The 17,092-nt window shown below is 40.9% G+C and overlaps 1 protein-coding gene across 6 annotated transcripts in view; it reads right to left on the bottom strand.

Annotated features, from left to right (window-relative positions):
• Window positions 1-17,092, bottom strand: part of myt1b (myelin transcription factor 1b) — an 81,281-nt gene that overhangs the window by 22,892 nt on the left and 41,297 nt on the right. For all 6 annotated transcript variants that reach the window (XM_037541190.1, XM_037541191.1, XM_017720158.2 and 3 more), the window contains exons 7-9: window positions 14,048-14,182; window positions 12,227-12,317; window positions 12,020-12,139 (exon numbers count right to left, since the gene is read on the bottom strand). In XM_037541190.1, coding sequence (XP_037397087.1) covers window positions 12,020-12,139; window positions 12,227-12,317; window positions 14,048-14,182 — 346 coding nt within the window. The remainder of the gene's footprint in view (window positions 1-12,019; window positions 12,140-12,226; window positions 12,318-14,047; window positions 14,183-17,092) is intronic.

The raw sequence follows: 17,092 nt of genomic DNA, 5'->3' as shown, positions 1-17,092 counted from the left end.
GCTGTCCAAAAACATTACAGCTATCCTCTACAATGTGCCAAAATTAGGAAGGGGGCTGAAAAAAAATCATTACAGTGACTTACATTACAATAAAAAAAATTGCCTTCTCCTGGAAAATTACAATTTGAGATTTTTTCAAGGCAAAGAAATGTCTCAGAAAGATTTCATTTCAGTTGGATATCGCCGGTAATGCTCTGGTTACATCCACCACACCTCTGAAGCTGTGCATTATTTTGTAGTCTGCATCATGACCAAGTCTAAACCAGCTTTCTCTATGGTGCATGTGTCAAACGCAAGGCCAAGTCAGGCCCGAGACACCATCCTATTCAGCCCACAAAATTATTTTAACCTTCTATTCTTACTTCACCCTGAGATGCACTACAATCCCCAGCATGCACTGCAGCACAGTGTTCATTCTGACCCCCTTTCCCAACAGCAATCTATGGGCAGTTGCACAAAAAGAAAAGATGCCTGGTGCCTAATTCAATCAAATAGGCAGTTTTTTAAAAACTAAACAAAAAAACTAAAACAATTAATTTTTATATAGAATTATTTTTGAATAAATATTCAGTGCCTATTTTGCTAATGAACAGTGGCCCGTTCAGGTCATGGCAAAAATGTGTTATTCATAAATTAAAAATGAATATGTTAAGCAAAAATGAAATAAAAACACAGCTGGCCAACGGTTTGTTGAGTTTTACAACCTCGCTCGATGAGAAATATGAGTTTCTGAAAATCGCTATTATTGCACCCTTATGTTGAACTCTATTCACTTTTCTCTTAGAAAACCTCACTAGTGAGAGAAAGAGAAAATGGCAATTTAATTGAGAAATAAATTGTGCGCTTTTTGGAATTATTTGAGTTTGTGTGATTAACAAAAATGAAGACAGTGTTATTGAAAAAGCAACATTTACAACATTTTACAGCCCCATAGTTCTATTGAAAAAAATCAAGGTCATTATGAGAAAAAACATCTTGAGCATAATCTCTCGAAAACAAAAGGATATAAGAGTTTTCTTTTCAGTTTTGCTTATTTGCTCTTCACAGAGGAATTATGTGTGTGCAATACAGGCTGATCTAAAGATAAAGAGGCGGCTGAATGTCATAACATTAAGTAAAGAGATGTAAAAGGATTTCTTCATTAGTCCACAGCCAGAATGGAAGGCATTCAGCACCACTGCTGTTCTCTCCACGACTTTACAGTCTTCAAACGACACTAAGGGACTAAAGAACTCTAAGGTGTATCTGGTACTTCAACCGATTTTATCCATGAAGTAAAACTCAAAAAAAAAAAATTGGGTGTACACAACAATGATACAAAACACGAGTGGTGGATAAAGGACACAAACCATGTACTGGAGTTAAAGCAGAGACACCCAAGGTAAAATATCACTCCAGTAAAAGTAGAAGTTCCTCCCTTTAGACCTCCACTTGAGTAAAAGTACTAAAGTATTTCCCTTCAAATGTACTTAAGTATAAAGTAAAAGTACTAAAAGAGTAATTCTGGCTCTGATGTCCTGTTATCATTTTTATAACCAGACTGGCTTCATGAACTCATTTCAGGTGAAAGTCCTCCAGCGTCTCTCTTGGTAAACCAGTCTTTTAATAGAACGTCATTAATTAGTGACGCTGACGTCTATTAAAATGATCAGAAGCACAAAACACTGAAGGTAAACAGTTTCCATCAGGGAGAACCGAGTGGCTCTGAAATCACTTTTTACACACAAGCAAAGTTTCAGTTTCAGATTTATTTACAACTTAGTTCCAAGTTTAAGTTGAATAAAAACTGGCTTTAAACTCAGGATCACAGATGAGCTCCTTTACTATGTTGATCTGTAGGCGTCTGTTCATAAACATAAACCAGCCCAAACTCATTTACTATAAAATGAAATGGTGTTTGTAGAAATTCAGAAAAAAGCCGCGTCAGTCTCGACTGCATATGTGGACATATTTCTATATTGAGCTCTATTTACACAAAGTTAGGTTAGTTCATCATTTATGTTGAACAGACTCTCCCAAAGTTTTACGCTGCTGTGCTGACGTTGAACCGCGTGCTGCACTGGGTCGGTATGACCAACAGGTCAAAACCAGCTCTAAACAAAGTGACCGCTGGGCCCTGATTGGTGCTCTGGCTTTGCGCTTCTTTCGTTTTGACATGTTACGTTTTTATACACACAGAAACCAAAAGGAACGACAGATTTCTCAAAATGTAGGAGGAAAAAGTCGGATATTAGACTCTGAAATGTAGTGGAGTGGAAGGAAAAAGTACAGAAAGTACAGAAAGTACAGAAACTAATTACATTTACTTAGTTATTGTGAACCACTGCAAAACACAGACATCAATCAACAAAGAAGATATTTCAGATGTTAGAGTTGATGTTTTAGAGTCCCACTGAGATTCCATTGTGTGATCTGATGCACGCTGTTCAAGCAAAACATGCTGAGTGTATCAGATTTGTACATAAGGACAAAAATCGCTGACAGCTACAGAAAGCATTCGATTGAGGTTACAGTGAAAAAATGATAGATTTCACTATTTAAAACAATATTTCAAATAAACAAAGCACACTGTAAAATGTTGCTTTGTGTCTTTGTTAAATAAGACTGACTTGATGTATTGTTATTATTATAGCTTAGAAGTTCAGGGCCTTCAACTTTGGGAGTGATTTAATGGAGAAATCGAGACAATTCCAGTGAATTCACAACTCATTCCTCACAACTGTCTCTAAAGTTCTTTATATAGTTAGTTCTTTTTTAAGACTGAGTCTCTTAAAAGAGAGGGGGAAAAAAGAGGGTGAACAAGAGCCAGACGTACTGTAATTGAGTGTGAAATATCTGGCAACCGGGCAGAATTCAGGCAGGGAGACAGAAAGCAAAAGGAGAAAGACGTAGACAAAGCAGAGACTGATACAAGCTCCTAAAGGAGGACAAGTCTCAGAAAGAATGCAGAAAGAAAGTAAAAGGGCATAGAGGGGGAGAGAGAGAGAGGAGAGAAATGCACTCTCAAGAGAAGAGGAGCAGGATTAAATGGTGTCTTATCAGCACGGGGCACATTTGCATATTGTAGAGCATGGAATTCATGAGCTTTAAAACCGGCTTCTTTTTCCTGGAGAGCAGCGAGTCCTGACCGGCCTGCCACTGCTAAACCCACAGATCCATCAGCTCCACTTTACAGACCTTTTAGAGGCCGCAGAAAAAAACACCCTTAAAATAGTCATAATACGGAATAATGAAACGTCCTTCCTTTTTCCCTTTAAAAGAGTTTGAAGTAGCATTTAAAATTTACTGCAGTCCATTCATGCTGTCCATATACAGAAAATAAGCTATAAAACCCCTTGATTTTGAATTCATGAGGGCTGTTTTGCAGTGATGTCACAGTAATGAGCACATTTGCATATTCGCACTGGAGTGATAAGGAGTGTTGTTACTGTTGTTGCTCTTGGAGTGAAAGATATGCTGTCTCAGCATCTAAAAAAAGTGGCTGAACTTTGAGTTCTGACATTTTTTAACAGTTTGTTCCACATTTCAGTCCGAATGAGGCCCAATACATGACAGCCAATCAGAAAAGAGGTAATTTACATATTTCATTCTAAAAGTTATTGTGAAATAGAAATTATAACACGTTTTTATTCTGTAAAGTGATGCATTTCCGAATGAAGCGTGATTTAACGAAACTAGTTAAGTGCTTTGTTCTAAACACAATGCGCCTCGTTCACCAACATCTTCCTAAGTTTTCGCTCAGACATGTTCTTGAGAAAGGCCCTAAGAAAAAGTCTCCGTCAGATTCATGACGTGTTCTTAAACCACAGAACCGTTCCGTCCTTTGTTCTCGAGTGTACGTAGCTTCTGTTCTTACCGAATAACCAAGCCCAAATAAGAAAACATTGGCGAGTGTCAGAATCTTTGTAAAAACTGCGTAAGTGGGTTTTAAGAAGACATTTCAAGACAGTGCTAAGTATGGTGGGTAACTGAGGCCCACTGTTTTGTAGGTGGGCAAAAATCACTCCTCTTGGGTCAAAACAAGAATATTATAAACATCTATTCCAAAAGAGTTGCAACAGCACATGAAATGCAAGCAAAAATCACAGAAAGTAATGATTTGTCAATCCACCCTAAAGCTGAATTGATATAAAAACAGTATATTCTTTCACCTTATCACTGTGAGCTTTCTATAAATTTGTAAGCATCTATAAACACACATAAAGCATGTTATAATGCATTCATATGGCATTATAAATGTGGTTATAAATATTTAGAAAAATGAATTTCATTGAATTACACTGTATAGCCATGTTTATTATACATTATGAATTGTTAATATAATGCATTATAGTGTTAATAACATGTTATACTGTCAGTGCCAAAGAAGTCAGTCCCTCCCCTGAAGTCACTGTGGAGTGAAGGCCTGGAGAGGGAGAGGCGAGATAGTAAAGTGCTGTCATTGTAATTTGTTCCCTCACTGGTTCTAACATCAAGTGCTAGAACCCTTCCCTCTGTAACACTACACCACACTACAGTACAGTAGTGCTGATTTCTGCTGGCATCTTATTGGATATGCAGTGTTAAGTCAGTGCAAGGCTAACGGTGGTGCACATTAACAGTGGTGAACATTGACTTTCCCACATTGGGTGAAACTCTGACGGCAGCTCTAGTTTAAACTCTGACATCTGAAGCCTGTAATGAGCTTTATTGTGTTTTAGTGTTTCAGTAAATCCTTCAGTAAATACTTCAACTCTTAACCCTGGAGGAGGCTTTAGTCCAGTACGCTTCACTTTACTTAGAGTGGACAAATTCAGCTTATGAGCTCTTATAATTTGTTATGAACAGTACTATAATGCATTATGTTAACAATTCATAATGCATAATAAGCTTAATGATCATGGCTATAACGTGTAATGCATTTTTATAAATATTTATAGCCATTTATAACCAATTTGCATACCGCTCCAACAGATCCACAGACGATGCCATTGCACTAACGATATACACAGCACTCACACACCTGGACAGAAAGAACACATATGTACAAATGCTGTTCATAGATTACAGCTCAGCATTCAACACAATCATCCCTGCCAAACTCATTCCTAAGTCTACAGACCTTGGTTTGAACTCTCATCTCTGCAACTAGATACAGGACTTCCTGATGAGCAGAACCCAGGTGATGAAAGTTGGGAACAGCTTCTCTTCCACACTGACTCTGAGCACAGGGGTTCCCCAGGGATGTGTGCTCAGCCCCCTCCTGTACTGTCTGTACACACTTGACTGTGTAGCCAAACACACGTCTAACACCATCTTCAGGTTTGCTGATGACACCACCATCCTAGGCCTCATCACTGATGGAGATGAAACAGCGTACAGAGACGAGGTCAGCGCTCTGTCAGACTGGCAATCTCTGTCTCAACATCAGCAAAACAAAGGAGATGACTGTGGACTACAGGAAGCTGCAGAGGGGTGGTCACTCTCTCCTGTTCATCAATGGAGCCGAAATGGAGAGAGTCAGCAGTGTGAAGTTCCTGGGCGTACACCTCATTGATGACCTCACCTGGACCTACCACACCAACACTATTGTGAGATCTGTCCATCAGCATCTCTTCTTCCTGCATAGCCTCAGGAAGTTCGGTCTGCCTCCTCAGATCCTCACCAACTTCTACAGGTGCATCATAGAGAGTGTCCTCACGGGCTGCATCACTGTCTGGTACAGTAGCTGCACTGCCTGCAACCGCATAGCCCTTAGAGAAGTGGTGAGGACGGCAGAAGCCACCATAGGCAACAAACTACCAGCCTGACAGGACATCTGCCAGTCCCGCTGCCTCAGGAAGATCAAAAAGATCCGGTCGGACAGAAGCCACCCAGCACTCGGCCTGTTCACCATCCTGCCATCAGGCAGGAGATTCCGCAGCATCCAGGCTAGAACAACCCAGTTAATGAACAGTTTCAACCCACAGGCTGTCAGGCTTCTGAACAAGCTGTGAAGCTGTGGGTCCGTCCCCGACTACCACTTCACTCAGTCACTCTGTCAGCGTTATTATTATATCATATCATATCTCTGCTATGGACAATAACACCTTAACACTAAGCCACTTTAAAGAACAATAACACCAAGTCACTTAAGCCACTTTAAAATGTATATTGTCTCTATGTCTCGTGTATATTGTGTCTATATTTTGTGTATATTTCACTATATTTTGTGTATAATTGTATAATTTCTCTAGATTTTGTGTATATTACATTATTTTATTATTTTTTAAAATATATTTTTTACTTTGATTACTGTAAAGTGATTATCTGAGCCTCACCACAAGCATTTCAATGCATAAATGTCCTGACATGTTGTACAAGTGACAAATAAACTTGAAACTTGAAACGTTTATAATGCCTTGTTATGAATGTGTTTATAGATGCTTACCAAGGTGACATTCATAGAAAATGTTACCATGTTTTTTTTGTTTTTAATTTAGCTCATTCTAAAATTCAGAGGCACCAACTTCTCTGAGCTCAAGCTCATCTGAAATAGACTTATGCCCAGTGGAAACATGACGAGTCTGACGGGTGAACCTTGCAGGCTCCAGTTCTCATGGGCCAAAACACTGCAGACTTCAGGGCACTGACTCTTTAAACACAACTGATTCAGCTCATCAGCTAATTAGCAAGGCCTTCATTAACTGAATTCAGAGCATTACAAGAGGATAAATGCTAATCTCCAGAGTATTTTAGCCTGAAAGGCCCCCTGTCTGAAATGTCTGCTTTCCTCCTGGACTGTTACCAGTGTAAAGTTCAAAAGCCAGAGTCTGTCATGGCGCAGGGTGTTATTAGTTCCTATGGCATGGGTAACCTGAACATTTGCAAACATACCATCAACTCAGCCTGCAGTCCAGACCTGTCTCCTAAACTCTTTGAAAATGTGTGGCATGTTATGAAGCAGAAAACACAATAACGAGGGTCCCTTATGCTTGTGTGGCTGTATAATCAGTTCCCAAATAAATCCTGCTTTCAAAACTGTTTTCATTCCCCAAACGATTCTGAAGTGCAGTTAAAAGGAAAGGTGATGTAACACAGTGGTAAACAAGCTCCAACTCTCCCAACTTCTTTGGAATATGTTGCAGGCATCACATTTGAAATGAGAGCATAAAAAAATCGCAAGGTAAAGCATCAAATATTGTATACCAGGGTTATGAGTGGACCAGAGGTGCAAAAATAACACTACACTTTTAGCAGAATAACAAAGAGCCAGCGAGTGTGTGTAGGCATGTGTACACTAGTGTGTGTGAGTGTGTTCTTACATTGTGTCTGATGTAACTTGTGTTGAACCATTTCGACAGATTTACAAAGCTCAGAACACAGAATGGTGGAAGAAGGCGGTCTTTATCCACAGAAACACACAGACTCCTTCTGTTCCGTGTCCCTTCATTAAACCGGTGCGCTCCCATTAGAGCAGGGTGGCATGCAGAACACTCAGAGGTTTCTCCGGTGACCTCCCTGTCTTCTCGTAATGGGCTCTCGCGCCACACTGACGCTCATTTGAATCATAATAATACCAATAAGAGAAGCCAGCGTTTATTGTGCGCTGCAATCCACATCGCCTTGTCTGACATGTAGACGCGCTTCCTGGAGGAAAGTAATTATTTTTCTTATACTCTGTGCCCCCTAAGTCCATTAATTAGCTTATCTGGGGCATAATTAGAGTCGCAGGGCTGGCATGTGAACTCGCTGTGATATGCTAGGCTGCTCTCTATTAGGAAGGGCAAGAAGGGGGCTAGTGCTTCAGAAAGGCCCGACCAATCACGCTGCGGTAAGTGGGTTCTGTCCTTTGATTGACAGCCAGGTTAACCAACTGTGGCGGTCACGTTTGATCGATGTGCTGCTGACTTCGGGAAGCAGTCAGAGGGCAGAGAGGAGACAAGGCTGACTGCTGGGCGAGGTAAATGCTGACGCTTGTGTGAATTACGCTCCATTTGTTTGCAGAACTTTAGTGTTATTTTTGCTTTTTTTTGGACCAGTTTTTTCCAACTTTGCTCCTGAAGCCCCCCACCCCGCCACCCCCACTGCACTGTACAGCTGTGAGCCAACACACCTGGTTGATAATTAGCTAATGACATGACTGAGGTAGGCCTCTGCCTGGTGTCAGATAACAGTTCCCGTGGTAACAGTGCCCTGCACTGAAAAAAAAAATGCACTGCATATACTTGATCCAAATGTGTATATTACTCCACATGAATAAAACATTAGGGTCATTCTACAGAAACGGCCACTTTTCTATCTCTCCACAGGAGTCACTGGTGTTACCCATCGTCATTGGTGTTACACATAAGAAGGGAAACACCAGAGACGTTTTTAAGGAAAATGCATTTTACTAAACGGCTGCTGCAGAGCATCAAACCGCATGTTGCCAATCGTGGAAAATCCACTAAAACATGTTGTCTAAATTCTATTTTTCCCCAATTACCTCAGAATTAAGTTGGTCACACCAGTGATGTCAGCTAAAAGCTTCATATGAAATCATGAGCTAAATGAGAAAATCTGCTAACTGAAGACACGGTGGACTCACCGTGAGCTTTTCTTCATAGATCCTCAGAAAACAGGTGAAAGGAAGTCAAGTGATTTCATCATCGTGACTCCTGGGGACCACAACTTATATAATATATAATATTTATATTTAAATCATACGTTTTATAGTCATGTATAGATTATTGCAGTTAAAATAGCAGAACTTTTTTTTTTCTTTAAAACACGGCCTCAACCTTCACACATGACTGTGGGGACAAGCTTTTCTGTCGTGCTTGGAATTCTATACAGTTGATTTAAAAACCAATACTGCTAAATTGATGGCCGAAGAAGGTGTAATTGTTAAAATAACTTAGTTTTATTTTAAAATATAAATAAATTGTAACCCTAACATGTTTTTAAGTGTAGATTTTATGTATATATACATACAGTGGGACTAAAAAGTATTTAGTCAGCCACTGATTGTGCAAGTTCTCCTACTTAGAAAAGACGAGAGAGGTCTGTAGTTTTCATCATAGGTTCACTTCAACTATGAGAGACAAAATGAAAAAAAAAAAAATCCAGGAAATCACATTGGAGGATTTTAAAAGAATTTATTTGTAAATTATGGTGGAAAATAATATTTGGTCACCCATAAAGAAGCAAGATTTCTGGCTCTCACAGACCTGTAACTTCTTCTTTAAGAAGCTCTTCTGTCCTCCACTCATTACCTGTATCAATGGCACCTGTTTGACCTTGTTATCTGTGTAAAAGACACCTGTCCACAGCCTCAAACAGTCAGACTCCAAACTCAACCATGGCCAAGACCAAAGAGCTGTCGAAGGACACCAGGAAGAAAATTGTAGACCTGCACCAGGCTGGGAAGAGTGAATCTACAACAGGCAAGCAGGTTGGTGTGAATAAATCAACTGTGGGAGCAATTGTAAGAAAATGGAAGACCTGCAAGACCATTGATAATCTCCCTCAATCTGAGGTCCACGCAAGATCTCATCCCGTGGGGTCAAAATGATCATGAGAACAGTGAGCAAAAATCCCAGAACTACACGGAGGGACCTGATGAATGACCTGCAGAGAGCTGGGACCAAAGTAACAAGGGCTACCCTCAGTAACACACGACGCCAAGAGGGACTCATCCTGCAGTGCCAGGCGTGTCCCCCTGCTTAAGCCAGTACGTGTCCAGGCCCGTCTGAAGTTTGCCAGGGAGCATATGGATGATCCAGAAGAGAACTGGGAGAATATCATGTGGTCAGATGAAACCAAAATAGAACTTTTTGGTAAAAACTCAACTCGTCGTGTTTGGAGGAAGAAGAATGCTGAGTTGCATCCCAAGAACACCCTACCTACTGTGAAGCCTGGGGGTGGAAACATCAGGCTTTGGGGCTGTTTTTCTGCAAAGGGGACAGGACGACTGATCCGTGTTAAGTGAAGAATGAACGGGGCCATGTGTTGTGAGATTTTAAGCCAAAACCTCCTTCCATCAGTGAGAGAACTGAAGATGGAACGTGGCTGGGTCTTCCAGCATGACAATGATCCCAAACACACCGCTCGGCCAACGAAGGAGTGGCTCCATAAAAAGCATTTCAAGGTCCTGGAGTGGCCTAGCCAGTCTCCAGACCTCAACCCCATAGAAAATTTGTGGAGGGAGTTGAAAGTTCATGTTGCCCAGCGACAGCCCCAAAACATCACTGCTCTAGAGGAGATCTGCAGGAGGAATGGGCCAAAATACGAGCTGAGTTGAACTTTTGTTATTGACCAAATACTTATTTTCCACCATAATTTACAAATAAATTCTTTAAAAATCCTGGATTTTTTTTCTCATTTTGTCTCTCATAATTGAAGTGTATCTATGATGAAAATTACAGACGTCTCTCATCTAGAGTAGAACTTGCACAATCAGTGGCTGACTACTTTTTTGCCCCACTGTATGTATATATATATATATATATATATATATATATATATATATATATATATATATATATTTGTATGTAAATGATAGGGACACAAAAATGGACGTTTCTGTAAAATAACCCATTACAACAACCTGATAATGATGATTTTGTCAGCGTGGGATGGAAACAAGATAATAAAAAAAGCCTTGAAAACAGACGATGAGGTCCCCTCACCACTGTAGCTTGGCGAGTAGATTACCTTAATGCAGAAATGCACTGTTGTGTCTCTTTACTGTTCATGACACGTGCTAGCGTTGCTAATATTTACCTGGGCTGAGAAGGAAAAATTAAACCTGGTGCACGGTTTCTCCTCGACTTTCTCCTCCAAAAAGAAGCGCAGTAAGTGCTAGTTTCTTAGTTTCTATAAATATCCTTCTCCGCTTCGCAGAACTTGTCACAGATGCGGAGTTTTTGCAGCCTACGTTCCACCAGCGGTACGTTCAGTAAACATAAACACTGCCTCTTGCAGTGGAAGGACAGGAATACAGGAAAAACAAAAATAACGTGGCATGTTCTGCTTTTTTGCTGTACTCCAGACGTTAAACCGGCACACCCTAGAGGAATTTGGGGGCCTACCCCTGCTTGTGGTGGATTTCAGCATGTTAGACACAGGCTGGAACTAAATTCTGCAGGAAAGCAGATCTCCAGGAGGATGGTTGGTGACCACTGGTGTAGATGCTGGTCTCCTGATTTCTGGCATGCCCAGCTTGTCAGGCCTGCACAAAAAATGTGGGCTACGAAGGCTAAGCTATGAAAAAGATGTGAGGTGAACAGTATTAAAAAAAATCTGTACAGCCTTTGTCACCTGCAAAGGAATGAGTTTAACCTCTAGGCTCCTTCATTATCAATTATGTTAGCAATGTAAGTGCTTATATGTTCTACATAAAGGATAAAGAGCTAAAATCTGCATTGTGACTGTCATTGGAAAACACCCTGGAAAAAAGTAAATATGTTTTAATGCCTAAAAGTATTATTTTAGAAGATCTGTAATTCACTTGAATATCTTTGAAACTGAATACTTCTACTGAATACTTTGGAGATACTATGACACAAACAAACAAACAAAAATCTCAAATACTTTTAATTTTATCTGTAAAATATTTCATTACTGTCTGAACAAAACCTTGTTCATGTTCCAAAATCCTAACTTTACAGGAGAGGGATAAAATATTTTTCACTCATAATAGAAGTCAATGTAATGAAAATGCATTACAAGTAATCTTGGAACATTTCTACTGGTCCATCATAAAATTTCAACACAATGTATAGACTTTGAGTTAAAATGTAAAAACAACAACAACAAAAATAATATACAAGGTTGTGACAGCGTATATTTACATTTTACTTTCATATGACATCATCTAAATGTTTAGTTTTACATTTTTAGTTCCATATTTCTCTTTTACCAGGTTTTCGACATAGTACCCATACTTTCACTTAAATACAGTTTTTTCTGTTTTTTTATACCCTGAATTTATAGAAAGCTGCTCTGATAGCAGCACTGCAGCAAAACAGTTGACAGACAGAAGGGTGGAAATGCTTGACCGGTGTAACTGACTGACCTGAGCACTCTGTCAGAATTGGGGCTGCCTTTGGGCTGCTCGCTCATGGGCTGGCTTAGATGCTGCTTGTCGTGGCTCTTGGACAGCTTCTCAGCGGCGGCAATTGGACATCCTGACAAACTGAGAGTGCAAGAAGCCTCAGTGAGAACACAATCTCAAGAACCTGAATATGTGTGTTTAAGAATGAATGATAAGCATGTATGGTACCTGCGGTGTGTGTTGCGGTTGCTGTTGACGTGGCCCTGTCCAGTGCAGCCGGGAGTGGGGCACTTCAGAACATTCTCATGCATGGCCAGGACTGCACAGACAAGGAGTCATACAGATAGGACCAGAGGATCAATAATAAGCATTAAGAAGAGAAGACTAATACTCTGAAAGAGATTTCTCATATCAATAACATGTCATTCTGCATTCTGACCTAAATTATGCTTTGTTACAGAGCATTCTGCTTTGTCTCAGCCTCAATGATTTTACAGAATTCACTATTTTGTTCCCTTTTTGTTTACTAGTGTGCTCTCACTACAGTACCCAGCATGCATTACGGCAAACACAGCACACACCCATTGAGAATCTCTCTATTGCAATAAAAAAAAAATCTGACTGCCAACTTAACCACTAAGGTATAGAGGCTAATAAACACAGACATGAATTTTTTGTTGCAAGTGGAAAAAAAAATCCTCAAGCATCTGGACCAAAATGCTTTTTTCAAAAGTTCCTCCCACCTTCAAGATACATCATCAGAAGGGGGCTTTCCTAATCTTTAAACTTTAAGTTTACCTTTTTCCTATTCTCTTAAGCCGCCTAATGTTGTAAGAAAGGGTCATTTGACTGACATGCAAAATAACCAGAGACCACATGGAGAGAAGGGGCAGGCGACTTTCAAAAAAGGGCTACAAGAAAACCAAACCTGCAGGACGCACTACAGCAAACCTTAGAATACATCTCATTTAAAAGCTTCTACATGCTTGCTCAATTTGGTGACTCTGGCTGTGTTACTGCTTTATCTTACTGATCCTCCTCCTCTCCTCAGTGACCCGGAAACTGATTTCGTGAAGCCTTCTTACCGGCTGTCTAAATATTGGAGGAGATGAGAGAAGCCGATCCAAACAGCTGCTAAAGAGGCTTCCAAAGGAGTATAAACAAGTGTATGCTACCCATGAAGTCTTTTATTTTTACAGATGTTGAAGCAAAATTACTGAGGATGGACAAACGGGCAACTATACTTCCAACTCTGTGTTTTGCTGTGTATTTGCACTTAGCGTAAAAAACACGTAGAAAATATAAATATAAAATATAAATACAAATATAAATCCACTGGCTCTGACTGGACAGTAGTATTGGGGTAGGCTTTCAAACAAATACTGTGATAGGCTCAGCTCATTGATAGGCGACATCAGATTTGAAGACTAAATTTTTGCTTGTATTTCTATTCTTCTTTTCCTCTCCTCGATTCCTCCATGTTATTCTAGGGTAGCCAATCAGAATGGACCTGACAAAATTTGAATGGTTGAACCAGGCTTAGCATATCAGCCGCTCCATTTACATGTGGGTGGAGTGTCTGATGCAGATACCTATTCCCCGGTTCAAAGCCGGGCAGAAACAGTTGACACCTTTGGGGGCAGCCGTAGGCTGGAGGTTAGGGAACCAGCCTTGTGATGAGAAGGTTGCCGGTTTGAGCTGACAGTATGTGACTGAAGTGCCCTTGAGCAAGGCACCTAACCCCCAACTGCTCCCCAGGTTCGTGGACAGGGCTGCCCGCCACTCTGGGCAAGTGTGCTCACTGCCCCCTTGTGTGTATGTGGTGTTTCACTGCATGGATGAATTAAATGCGGAGGTAAAATTTCCAAAGGGTCACTTAACTTAAAGTCTGGTCTCCCTTAACCCTAAAGTAATTGTATAGCAGCTGCAGGGGTCCTTCAAAATAAAGCGTGACCAAAATATTTACATTTATTCATATTCATAGCATTACAGCGATGAAAGAAGATCTTTTTGGGTGTGCTTGGTCATTTTGCTCCTCAGGTGACTCACTCTCTGGTGGGATCCTGTCTTTGTGAGGGCAGCCCGACAAACTGCGGTGGTGAGGGTACAGCCCGGTCACGTGACCCGTGCCGTCACAGCCAGGGGTGGGGCATTTATTCTCTCTCTTCTCTGGTCTGGAACTCTCTGTGAAAGGGGAGGGACATTACACTCGTCAATCAATCAATCTCATCACAACTTAAAATAAGACATGCTGCAGAGCTAAGAACGTCCAGATACAGGTGCCTTCAGAATCCCTGGATACATGAAGCCACACATGGACACAGTATAACCTCATCTGAAGCAGCCCATGGACTCTGAGAGCAGATTTATAGTGATAATGATGGCCATTACGTGCGGTAGATGCACGGAGGGTTTAATATGGGATTAGCATTGGTGAGGTGCATTCGTTTGCACTGCGGCTTATTGGACCTTACACTGAAAAATGGGCCTCATTAAGCACACTTTACCATTGGCAAGGTTTATCTACACATTATACAGGGCAGAGGGAGGGGGACGTGTGTGTGCGCGAGTGTGTGTGCAAGTGTAGGTACGGAGACATTAAAGTGAAAGCAAAATAATTGAGCGAGAGGAGAAAAGGAGGCGGTTAGCGTGGAGGGAGAGCGAGCGAGGGAGCGCGGGCGAGCGAGCGAAAGAGGATTTTTACGCGTGCTCCAGTGCTTCCTTAATTGAATGTTGAAATGTTAACGAGACATGCACCTTCTAATTAAAACCGGACAGAGCATGAGGAACACAGTTAAACGGGCCGAGCGCAGAACCCGACTAAGCGCCCTCAGCCACCGTAGCAGCACGAGTGCCGGGCAATGTGCCAGCACACGACCACAAACAAACCAATAAACGAACAAACAAATGCCAAACCAATGTAATTACACCCCCCCCCCATCCCCCCCCCCCCCCATCTCAGCCTCTCTCTAGCGCTAAGTGCTTCCTCCAGTAATTACAGACTTCAGCGTTAGTTTATCTATGGAAACAAATTCATTTGACCCATTTACTCTCTATTGCCGTCCCATTAAAAGTCTACAGAGCCATGGCGGCTTATCTAAGCAAGGATTATGTATATATTTCAACTTATTTATCCAAGCTTAATTGTGTGCAGGCGTACATTTCAAAGCTACTGGAAACGTATCAATGCACTACATACAGATCCACATCCACATCGACTGGCCAGTTTATATCATTCAGTTCATTTCCAGTGAAAATGGCCACTGTGTCATTCATTTTTCTCAAGATAGTTCTGAGGAGATTAGCTATGAGATCAAGACAAAATACGTGGAAAAACAGGAGATGCAAAAGTTAGAAACTCCTAAAAACTGTGCAAGACCTGGCAGTCCACCAAAACCATCCCCATCAGATTAACGGTACTTAACGCTTTCAGCTTTGAAATAAAGGAGAAAATCGAGCTCCACTCTTGTTTCTGCCCATCCACCTACTCTGAAAACACATTTGAAAGGATGTGAAGCTGTCAAGAAGCTGTTATTGAGAAAATAGAATACATAAATCAAGCAAAAAGCTGCTGGGGTTCTCAGAACAACAGACTGATCACAACAGAGTCCAGATCGCAACATCGCTGAATGTGCTTGGATCAAGTATTGGGTTCACATCATGACTTTAAATCTGAACAGGACCAAACAGAGCTCACTGAACTCGCACGTTCTCCTGTTACTAGGAGACTCAAAGAAACGTGGAGCAGGTAAACGTTTGATTGAGGATCATGGGTTTAAAATGTGATCTCTGGTATTTTTTTAAAGGTTTAAATGTACATAAACTCGACTGTGCTCATGCCTTAAGCTCATTAAAAAGCTTCGCTCCACATTTGAAAGACTTTTTGCCATTTTTGTTTGTTTACTTGCTGTATTTTCTTCTTTTGCACTTTTTTCATTGGTTGTTGCAGGAATCTGTTCAGATTGACTCATTGACCAGCTTACTCTAGATTTTGCCCAGAGTCGGTTCCAAAAAATGTAATGTTTGATTAACTCTGAAACTGAACCGTGATTGGGAGGCAAAAAATCGGAGTCTGCCCCACTCACACACGACTCGATTCTCCCTCCAACTGTCGACTCTGCTGACCCAAAAATCTGTAGACTACAGCTGACCAGCTCAGACTCAGCCAGACTGAAAATCGGGGCTGAAATGAGGGGAAAAGTCGTGCAGTGTAACCCCGGCTTTACTTCGTGATAAGCAGAAAATTCAACCAAATTTTGGGACTGAACTTTGGAGGTATGGAAAAACATCCCTGCAGATTTCTTGAAAAGTTGAAATAAAGGCCAATCGTGGACACACTAAATACTGAATAAATGACATTAAGTTGTTAATGCTAAATATATGCTTTCTACTTTCTTCCTGAGGCTGAAAAATGTAAAAATTGTACTTATTGGCTGTTTTGACTGGGAATTAAATAAATGATGGATGGTCTCTGACCGTTACACAGTACTGTAGATCCGTCTTGCTGGTGTACAGTTATTGACTGTAGCCCATGTGTCAATCATTTATCCCTTCATCAGTGTCAGTTTTATGACCTGAGACCTACTTCTGGTGGATCATTCTAGACCAAGCAGCAGTGAAAAACCCCACCAGCACTGCTGTTCCTGATACACCTGTTTCAGTGCCGCATGCAATGCCATGCCACATGTATGTCTGTGTCACTGCTGTATTTTGCAGTGCTTTGGTCATAAACTGGCAATAATGAATGGGGTCCATGGTGGCTGACAGATGCGCCAGAACAGGTTCTCTACTATCTATAAATGCAGGTGTAAGTACTAAGATATATGCTCAAAAATAAAGATCTTAAATGTCTCTTAAATACACAGTTCTAGGAAAAACCTTTAAATAGTACAGAAGCTCTACACTGGCTGTGTTTACATGCAAAGTCCTTTGCCAATCTGAATGAATACATTCCGATTATATATTCACACTGAGGTGTTTATGCTCACTCTACTCAACAATCTGAGGGAAAATCTCTGTTTACATGCTCACTACAAGTAATCTGACCCAAAATTATGCACATGTGTAGATAACTGCTTACAGTAAACATTATCA

Source organism: Pygocentrus nattereri, chromosome 9, assembly GCF_015220715.1.
Source record: "Pygocentrus nattereri isolate fPygNat1 chromosome 9, fPygNat1.pri, whole genome shotgun sequence".
Classification (NCBI taxonomy): domain Eukaryota; kingdom Metazoa; phylum Chordata; class Actinopteri; order Characiformes; family Serrasalmidae; genus Pygocentrus; species Pygocentrus nattereri.
This window is presented reverse-complemented; position numbering and strand designations above follow the sequence as displayed.